General features: G+C 42.3%; 1 protein-coding gene across 2 annotated transcripts; it reads left to right on the plus strand.

Annotated features, from left to right (window-relative positions):
- Positions 1-4,878: 4,878 nt before the first annotated feature.
- Positions 4,879-8,368, plus strand: cebpg (CCAAT enhancer binding protein gamma). 2 transcript variants are annotated; one of them, XM_076083188.1, is made up of 2 exons: positions 4,879-5,037; positions 6,441-8,368. In XM_076083188.1, the coding sequence occupies exon 2, from the start codon at positions 6,535-6,537 to the stop codon at positions 7,027-7,029; it is 495 nt and encodes a 164-aa protein (XP_075939303.1). In that variant the 5' UTR covers positions 4,879-5,037; positions 6,441-6,534; the 3' UTR covers positions 7,030-8,368. The 2 variants fall into 2 exon arrangements, with proteins under 2 accessions (XP_075939303.1, XP_075939302.1); XM_076083187.1 differs by lacking the exon at positions 4,879-5,037 and adding an exon at positions 5,309-5,732.
- Positions 8,369-10,574: the final 2,206 nt, after the last annotated feature.

The raw sequence follows: 10,574 nt of genomic DNA on the forward strand, positions 1-10,574 counted from the left end.
ACTAAAGTCCCACAGAGACCTTGAAGGAGCCGGACCCGGTCTACTGGTCTCTGTGAGTCTAAAGTCCTCCATGAATTATGGATTATGAGGCTCAGTATTCATTGTTTGTTAAAGTGACGGATTAGAGAACGTCTGGTGACGAGGGAGCGGCACACATCAGAGAGAGGGAGGATCATTAACACGTTATTAACACGTTAATAACACGTTATTAAGTTTATGATCCAGATGTTATGAATGTGTGATGATGTACTGCGGAGACATTATAATATATCATATATATATATATATATATTATTTTAAGAATAAACTAAATTATAGATAAATAACTACAACAAGAGTGTATTTATTTATTTCATTGTTTATTTTCTTATGTGAAAAAAATATTAAAATATTTCTGAATGGTTTCGGCTGAATAATTCATAAAAACTCATTATTTTCGCTCTAAATGATTTATGTGAGTTTATTGGAGCTGATGTGAGCTGGATCTCAGAGAGAGAGACCCGTGCGGGGCTCCGTGCGGGGGGAGCGGGGCTAAAGAGTTCATGTCACGGCTCTGGAGGCTGCGGAGGAACCAGTGCGCCCTCTGTCGACTGAAGACTCAAGAGCTGATCCAGACTCAGACCTGATCCCGTTCTGTGGATCTGCCCTTTATTTATTTTTTATTTAACCTTTATTTAACCAGGTGAGTCCCATTGAGATTAAAAATCTCTTTTCTAGGGAGACCTGGCCAAGACAGGCAGCAACACAAGAACCACAGTTACAGACGGAAACACAGAAGAAGACAAGTTAAAAGAAGTTAAAAGTTAAGAGACAGTGACTTAACCGAGTTCATTTAAAAAACATTGACATTTTTGGGAACCTGCCTCTATTTCTTTCATTTTAGATTTAAAGGCAGTGAGTGGTATCAGTTATTTGAGTTTTAAGTCATTCTGCAACATATTCCAGGATGAGGGAGCAGAGTACACAAAAGACCCTTTTCCCTTTTCCGTTCTGGCATTTGGGACAGTGAGCATGAAGAAGTCCTGAGAACGCAAGGAGTTTCTTCTTCTTCTTCTTCTTCTTCTTCTTCTTCTTCTTCTTCTTCTTCTTCAAGTTTTCTTATGATTGATGGCACCCCTAGTGGTGGATATTACATGTCACAATAGATCTACTTATGGAATGTATGATATGTTTACAGAATATTTACTGATAGAAGTGTTGAACTATAAAAGCATAATCATTGAATGTATTAAACACTGTAAAGAACAGTCATGAGGGAGAGTGAGGGATTATTGAGTGAGGCCTTGCAGAGACGATCATGTGTGGTGATGGAGGAGCTTGGAGAGAGCCGGCATCAGGAAGGAAACAGATGGTCAGGCGAGAAGGGCTGACCATCGGAGCAGAGGGCAGGCGGAGTCCGAAGGAGGTCAGCCAATCACTGAGCTGATATGGGACAGTCAGAAACCCTTTGGACTTAGAGACACTGTTTCACTAGAGAGCCTTCAGAGCTCACGCCGTCCATCTTACACTAACCGAATTTCATCAGACTGTTGGTTGGAACTCGTGTGTTCTCTGCTCCTGGGAACATATTACTATCGACAGTGTAATTCACTTTGTAACTGTTTTAGCTTCTGTTCATTATTAAATACTTTTGATTTTAACCCGAACCAGCTGAGTTTTTTGGCCCTGAAGAGAAACGCAGCAGCTGGCCGACCGGCGGCCTCCCATTGTTCTGAGAAGTTTTCACCTCGACAGTACTCAGAAAGTGTAGTACTCAGAAAGTGTAGTACTCAGAAAGTGTAGTACTTAGACAGTGTAGTACTTAGACAGTGTAGTACTCAGACAGTGTAGTACTCAGATAGTGTAGTACTGGGACAGTGTAGTACTGGGACAGTGTAGTACTCAGACAGTGTAGTGCTCAGACAGTGTAGTACTTAGACAGTGTAGTACTCAGACAGTGTAGTACTCAGACAGTGTAGTACTCAGAAAGTGTAGTACTCAGATAGTGTAGTACTCAGAAAGTGTAGTACTTAGACAGTGTAGTACTCAGAAAGTGTAGTACTCAGACAGTGTAGTACTCAGAAAGTGTAGTACTCAGAAAGTGTAGTACTTAGACAGTGTAGTACTTAGACAGTGTAGTACTCAGACAGTGTAGTACTCAGATAGTGTAGTACTGGGACAGTGTAGTACTCAGACAGTGTAGTACTGGGACAGTGTAGTACTCAGACAGTGTAGTGCTCAGACAGTGTAGTACTTAGACAGTGTAGTACTCAGACAGTGTAGTACTCAGACAGTGTAGTACTCAGAAAGTGTAGTACTCAGATAGTGTAGTACTCAGAAAGTGTAGTACTCAGAAAGTGTAGTACTTAGACAGTGTAGTACTTAGACAGTGTAGTACTCAGACAGTGTAGTACTCAGACAGTGTAGTACTCAGAAAGTGTAGTACTCAGATAGTGTAGTACTCAGAAAGTGTAGTACTTAGACAGTGTAGTACTCAGACAGTGTAGTACTCAGACAGTGTAGTACTCAGAAAGTGTAGTACTCAGATAGTGTAGTACTCAGAAAGTGTAGTACTCAGAAAGTGTAGTACTTAGACAGTGTAGTACTTAGACAGTGTAGTACTCAGACAGTGTAGTACTCAGATAGTGTAGTACTGGGACAGTGTAGTACTCAGACAGTGTAGTACTGGGACAGTGTAGTACTCAGACAGTGTAGTGCTCAGACAGTGTAGTACTTAGACAGTGTAGTACTCAGACAGTGTAGTACTCAGACAGTGTAGTACTCAGAAAGTGTAGTACTCAGATAGTGTAGTACTCAGAAAGTGTAGTACTTAGACAGTGTAGTACTCAGAAAGTGTAGTACTCAGAAAGTGTAGTACTTAGACAGTGTAGTACTTAGACAGTGTAGTACTCAGACAGTGTAGTACTCAGATAGTGTAGTACTGGGACAGTGTAGTACTCAGACAGTGTAGTACTGGGACAGTGTAGTACTCAGACAGTGTAGTACTCAGAAAGTGTAGTACTCAGATAGTGTAGTACTCAGAAAGTGTAGTACTTAGACAGTGTAGTACTCAGAAAGTGTAGTACTCAGAAAGTGTAGTACTCAGACAGTGTAGTACTCAGAAAGTGTAGTACTCAGAAAGTGTAGTACTTAGACAGTGTAGTACTTAGACAGTGTAGTACTCAGACAGTGTAGTACTCAGATAGTGTAGTACTGGGACAGTGTAGTACTCAGACAGTGTAGTACTGGGACAGTGTAGTACTCAGACAGTGTAGTGCTCAGACAGTGTAGTACTTAGACAGTGTAGTACTCAGACAGTGTAGTACTCAGACAGTGTAGTACTCAGAAAGTGTAGTACTCAGATAGTGTAGTACTCAGAAAGTGTAGTACTCAGAAAGTGTAGTACTTAGACAGTGTAGTACTTAGACAGTGTAGTACTCAGACAGTGTAGTACTCAGACAGTGTAGTACTCAGAAAGTGTAGTACTCAGATAGTGTAGTACTCAGAAAGTGTAGTACTTAGACAGTGTAGTACTCAGACAGTGTAGTACTCAGAAAGTGTAGTACTCAGATAGTGTAGTACTCAGAAAGTGTAGTACTCAGAAAGTGTAGTACTTAGACAGTGTAGTACTTAGACAGTGTAGTACTCAGACAGTGTAGTACTCAGATAGTGTAGTACTGGGACAGTGTAGTACTCAGACAGTGTAGTACTGGGACAGTGTAGTACTCAGACAGTGTAGTGCTCAGACAGTGTAGTACTTAGACAGTGTAGTACTCAGACAGTGTAGTACTCAGAAAGTGTAGTACTCAGATAGTGTAGTACTCAGAAAGTGTAGTACTTAGACAGTGTAGTACTCAGAAAGTGTAGTACTCAGAAAGTGTAGTACTTAGACAGTGTAGTACTTAGACAGTGTAGTACTCAGACAGTGTAGTACTCAGATAGTGTAGTACTGGGACAGTGTAGTACTCAGACAGTGTAGTACTGGGACAGTGTAGTACTCAGACAGTGTAGTGCTCAGACAGTGTAGTACTTAGACAGTGTAGTACTCAGACAGTGTAGTACTCAGATAGTGTAGTACTCAGAAAGTGTAGTACTTAGACAGTGTAGTACTCAGACAGTGTAGTACTCAGACAGTGTAGTACTGGGACAGTGTAGTACTCAGACAGTGTACTGCTCAGACAGTGTAGTACTTAGACAGTGTAGTACTCAGACAGTGTAGTACTCAGATAGTGTAGTACTTAGACAGTGTAGTACTCAGACGGTGTAGTACTCAGACAGTGTAGTACTCAGACGGTGTAGTACTTAGACAGTGTAGTATAATAATAATTATCATCAGAAGAACGTTACAATGTTTTCTTCTTTCTCAGAATCCAAAAGTGAAACTTTTCATTCATCGTCATGACGTCATTAAACAGAAAGAAAAATTCATGTGACATCTTTATATCTTTAATATTGTCTCTTAAACATCACGATAAAGATTCATCATCCTGTTTAGAAATATATCTAAATGTTGATATCATTGTTGTGACGTATCTGTGACGTCAGTATCTATTTTGTCTCCTCGCCTGTTACATCATCACAAGGTGTATTTATTTAAGTATTATATATTATTTTAAGGTGTACACAAGCATGACATAGTACACGTTATTATACCATTAACAGATATTAGTGGTACTATAAATATAGTGTGTATAATTACATTAAATGTCGTCATTTACACATGAATTCATATCTTTATGAACTAATTTGACAAACCTCACATTACAGAAAAACACACCCGCTTCTTATTGGAGGAATCACACGTCATTCACAGAGCGCATTGCATCACTCTCTCGTCATTGGCCAACCGTCCGCTTCACCTCCGCCCACCTGGCCTCTGATTGGCTGAGCCCGCACATGACCGTACATGGTAATAGAGATTTCGCAATCGCTGTCCTCCTCGTCCATGTTGTTCTAAACAAAAACAGATAGACACAGAACAAACTCCCGGTTTCTCCGGTTTCTCCGGTGACGTTCTCTACTTTTAACGGATGGTCGAGTCCTGAAGGTTCCGTGAAGGTAAACCGGTGTTTTTTTACTCGCAGCGCTAACGGCTAGCTTAGCTTTAGAGGCTCGTTAGCACCTGAAGCTAACTAAGCTAACTGGCTAGTGAGCGTCAAAGTGAAAACGTAGTTTTTGTATGTGTTTAAAGTCACATTTAGACACGTTTTATCGGCTCTATTTATCTATTGGACCTTAAGGTTGATTGAGAGGACATTAAAGCTCCTTACACTCAGATAAAAGTTGTAGAAAAGTGCTCTAAAATTTATAAAATCAAGCGTGTCGTCCGTGTTTTAGTGGTGTTTAATGAGTTTAATCCGATGTTATTTAAAGTATCTTAAAATATGAGCTTCTTCTTCTTCTCGTATGACTCCGGAGTTCCCCTGTCTGTCTCTCTCTACCTGTGTCTCTTTCTCTCCCTGTCTCTCTCTCGGTGATGCAACATCAGGCAACAACCTCTGCTCGTTTGTTTCTACCCGGAGCTCTTTTCCCTGCGCACCACCCAGCTGACTTTGGCTGCATGGCAACGCGTCGACCAATCAGAATGAGCGCTGCTAATTGACCGAATAATAAAGGCCACTATAGAGCATGTTTTCATATCGAATACGGCAGCATATTGAATCTGTTTATTGGCCAATGAGAACAGTCGGACGGCCATGACGTCATTCTTTACAAGGAACATGATGGGGGGGGATGATGATCGATGGAATCAGGTCAGCTGAGTTTCTGCAGGATGAATGTAGATGGAAATACAGAGGTTTTACTTCACTGTGAAGAAAGATGGAGGGAAATACTGAATATGGGAACATTTAGTGGAGAATAAGGGAACATTTAGTGGAGAATAAGGGAACATTTAGTGGAGAATAAGGGAACATTTAGTAGAGAATATGGGAAGATTTAGTGGAGAATAAGGGAACATTTAGTGGAGAATAAGGGGACATATAGTAGAGAATAAGGGAACATATAGTCGAGAATAAGGGAACATATAGTGGAGAATAAGGGAACATTTAGTAGAGAATAAGGGAACATTTAGTAGAGAATAAGGGAACATTTAGTGGAGAATAAGGGAACATTTAGTGGAGAATAAGGGAACATATAGTCGAGAATAAGTGAACATATAGTCGAGAATAAGGGAACATTTAGTGGATAATAAGGGAACATTTAGTGGAGAATAAGGGAACATTTAGTGGAGAATAAGGGAACATTTAGTGGAGAATAAGGGAACATTTAGTGGAGAATAAGGGAACATTTAGTGGAGAATAAGGGAACATATAGTAGAGAATAAGGGAACATTTGGTGGTGGAGAATAACGGTATGCTTTCCGCTGTTTATCACAAGTTATAGAAGTTGTAATATATTGTTCTATACATGTGAAATAATCGGCGTCCTGATAACTCATTTATTGATTTGTTGTCCCCTAGGCTCCATCGAGTTGAAGAATCTTCTGCTTCCTGTTTTCCTCCCGTACACCTGAGGAGAACTCAGAGATCAGCACCTGAAGGCAACACATCCCAGATGAGCCGGCCGTCGCAGGCGAAACTCACCACAACCGAGCACAACAACAACGGCGTGAGCGTCATCCAGAGTCAGACCACCACCACCACGTCTGTAGCTGGCCTCCAGCGGGTCCCCAAGCTCCTCCCCTCGGCTGTGGGCGTCCTTAAGGCCCCGCCCCCCAGCAGCGAGATGAAGAAACCCTCGGCGGAGAAGGACAGCGACGAGTACCGGCAGCGCCGCGAGCGCAACAACCTGGCGGTGAAGAAGAGCCGCATGCGCAGCAAGCAGAAGGCGATGGACACGCAGCAGCGCGTCAATGAGCTGAAGGAGGAGAACGAGCGGCTGGAGGCCAAAATCAAACTTCTGAGCAAAGAGCTGAGCGTGCTCAAAGACCTCTTCCTGGAGCACGCCCACAACCTGGCCGACAACGTGCAGCCGCCCGCCGGCAACGGCAACGCCGGGGGCTCAAGCCCCGCCCACAACCCCAACGACACCTCCGCCAACGGGCAGTGAGGGGGGGTGGGGGAGCCACAGGGGACATTTTGATTATGCTGCTTTTTTTTTTTTCTGTCACATCTTCACTTTTGTTCATTTAATCCTCTCTTCTGGCAAAATGTTTCCCACAGATTTATTTTTTATTTTCTGACATATCGGTCAAATCTATTAATATAATTTATTGATTTCAGTCTTTGGACTTTGATGTGAGACAGAAAGCTGAACTCTGATCCGACAGACCAAAGGATTGAACACGTCGATGATCGGAGGACGTCTGGAGGAACCAGAACTCTTTGTCCTCCACAGTCTGGATGGTTCTTCTTTTTATACATGCGTGTTTCTGTTCTAACGTCTAGAACCGATCACTTTACTTTAACAGTCCGTATTTATACAGAAAAACACAAATCTATTATCAACTGATCAATCTATCAGTTATTGGAACTCACCTTCACCTCCTAAAGTCCTCAAACACTCAGAGATAAATGATCTCAATCAACATATCTGATGATCACGTTAAACATCACTCATTCATCTTTTAGTGATTAGAGTGAAATATTATTAATAACAAAGAGAAGCTGCAACATGTTTGAACGTTTTTATTCATTATTGATTAAATGATATCAACTCTGTTTCTACAAATAATCCAGTTTAGAGGTGTGTGTGTGTGTGTGTGTGTGTGTGTGTGTGTGTGTGTGTGTGTGTGTGTGTGTGTGTGTGTGTGTGTGTGTGTGTGTGTGTGTGTGTGTGTGTGTGTGTGTGTGTGTGTGTGTGTGTGTGTGTGTGTGTGTGTGTGTGCGTGTGTGTGCGTGCGGGGGGCTGCGTTGCTGGGCGGACCCCGACACGCCGCAGCTTTAATTTAACCCTGCACGCCACAGAGGGGGCGGGGCTTATAATTATATGAGCTTTAGCGGCGTGGAGTGTTTTCTTCTTCAGGAGCTTCAGCTTCAACCAGGAATGTTGTTGTCTGTCTGAGTCCTGCTGCTCCAGAGCCGCTCAGCACAACGTTTAAACAACGTTAAACGTCCAAACAACATTCCAACGTCGTCTACAACGTTCAACCAACGTTTAACCACTCAGCACAACGCTCAAACGTCTACAACGTTCATATTTGAGCCAAATGATCAACTGATGTTTGTTTGTCAGAACGTTGTTGGAACACTGTCGTGTTTCTACTTTTCTACGTGGTGTTTTCTACTCGTGTCCAGCAGCATGTTTACTGAGTCTCTGCATGGGTCTGGATGTGTCTTCTGTCTGAATGTTGCTGGGCAGCATCTCTTCGTGCTCGCTCAGCGTTTTATATCACAGGATTCTGGGTAACGTGCATTTAAATTAAAACTCAGTAGAAAAGTTCAAACAAGTGTTTGTTTTGTTTTTATTCTAAATGTGTTTTAATTCTGTTTCATCAGATTACAGGCGACACAGGAAGACATTCTGATCCTTTATAAACTCTTCCTGTGAGTCGGCATTAGATGAGACTTTACCCACAATTCATAGCAATGTGAGGTTAAACACGAGGTAACCAGAGGACGCATGGAGGATTAAACGCGAGTCTGTTACGTCTCGTCTTGTGAATAAAGAACCTGAAGACGTTTAAATCGTCTAAAGTATAAAATGAATAAAGTGTTGATGTGTGATTCAGATCTTCCCATGATGCACTGCTCCAGGTAGTGTCTCGGATTAAAACAGGTGTCCTTGAAGGCACCACGCGTCACATGACCTCTCTTCGCCTCTAATGGACGCTCGGCTCTCCTTCAGCGGGAAGACGGTCGTCATGGTAACAGCTGAACAAACAACCAATCAAAGGTCGGCTCTGTGGTTCACCTGTGTGTGTGTGACTGCGACTGTGTGTGTGTGTGTGTGTGTATCTAGGTGTGTGACTGTTTCTCACATGAAAACGTTTTAAATCTTCAAACATTAAAGTGAGTGATGCTCATCGTCCGTCGCCAAAACCGTTTAAAATCACCTCCTCGGAGAATCTGGCAGAGAACGTTTCTCCTCTCAGAAACATCTGGAACACATGTTCTCCTCTTCTTCTTCTACTTCTTCTTCTACTGCCTCTTAGAGTGCAGGGACAAACACACACATCTCTATACTAGTGAGGACACTCCTTCACATCCACTGCTTTTGTAGTTTAGTCACATGACCTGAAAACTGAAAGATGATGTAACCATCAAGTTACACATCTATTAATAGAATAACACGGTAATAAACCTGCGTGTGTGCGTGAGTGACGGACAGCTTGTCAAATAGAGGAGGAAGAAGAAGAGGCCGAAGCTGAAGCTGTTTCTTCCTCAGATATCTGTTAGTGATCAGAGTGATTGACAGGTTGGGTCTTCGCCTGTCAGGAGGAATTGTGGAGCAGAAATAAGTCCTTCTGAGTTCCTGCTTCATGGTGGACCTGCTTCATGGAGGACTGGATGACGTCACTTTGGCAGCTTAACTGATTTATTCCACGTTTCACAACTCATAAACAAGATAAATGTTGATCTGAGTGTCAATGAGCTCAAATGATGGGAATGTTCTCTTTGTGAGCAGATCTGGAGACACTTCATGTCCTCTCACCTCCCCGACCTCATTCTGAGGTCAAGAGACAATGTCCACCAACACCTCTCTGCTTTTTTTCCTCTGTTTTGCGTTGTTTTGTAGTTATTCTGCGTCTCTTTGTGGTTGTTTTGCGTCTCTTTTTGATTGTTTTGCATGTCTTTGTAGTTCTGTGTCTCTTTGTAGTTGCTCTGCGTCTCTTTGTGGTTGTTTTGCATGTCTTTGTAGTTGTTCTGCGTCTCTCTGTGTCTCTCTGCGTCTCTTTGTGATTGTTTTGCATGTCTTTGTAGTTGTCCTGCGTCTCTTTGTGTCTCTTTGTGGTTGTTTTGCATGTCTTTGTAATTTCTCTGCGTCTCTCTGCGTCTCTTTGCATCTTAGTGATTGTTTTGCATGTCTTTGTAGTTGTTCTGCGTCTCTCTGTGTCTCTCTGCGTCTCTTTGTGATTGTTTTGCATGTCTTTGTAGTTGTCCTGCGTCTCTTTGTGTCTCTTTGTGGTTGTTTTGCATGTCTTTGTAATTTCTCTGCGTCTCTCTGCGTCTCTTTGCGTCTCTTTGTGATTGTTTTGCATGTCTTTGTAGTTGTTCTGCGTCTCTCTGTGTCTCTCTGCGTCTCTTTGTGATTGTTTTGCATGTCTTTGTAGTTGTCCTGCATCTCTTTGTGTCTCTTTGTGGTTGTTTTGCATGTCTTTGTAGTTGCTCTGCGTCTCTCTGTGTCTCTCTGCGTCTCTTTGTGATTGTTTTGCATGTCTTTGTAGTTGTCCTGCATCTCTTTGCGTCTCTTTGTGGTTGTTTTGCATGTCTTTGTAGTTGTTCTGCGTCTCTTTGTGGTTGCTTTGCATGTCTTTGTAGTTGCTCTGCGTCTCTGTGGTCGTTTTGCGTCTCTTTTTGAGTGTTTTGCATGTCTTTGAGGTTGTTTAGTATCTCTTTGTGGTTGTTTTGCACCTATTTGTGGTTGTGGTGGCCCATTCTTGGTTCCTCTTCCTCTGTACTGGGCCACGTTAAGTGGCTCAGTTTCTGACTCAC

The sequence above is a fragment of the Anarhichas minor genome, unplaced genomic scaffold (assembly GCF_050575085.1).
Source record: "Anarhichas minor isolate MPS153535 unplaced genomic scaffold, ASM5057508v1 ptg000123l, whole genome shotgun sequence".
Lineage (NCBI taxonomy): Eukaryota > Metazoa > Chordata > Actinopteri > Perciformes > Anarhichadidae > Anarhichas > Anarhichas minor.

Coding starts and splice junctions, on each gene's coding strand:
- cebpg (XM_076083187.1), top strand. CDS start 5,713: ATGATGATCGATGGAATCAG. Junction 5,733..6,440: donor ATGATGATCGATGGAATCAG/GTCAGCTGAGTT, acceptor GTTGTCCCCTAG/GCTCCATCGAGTTGAAGAAT.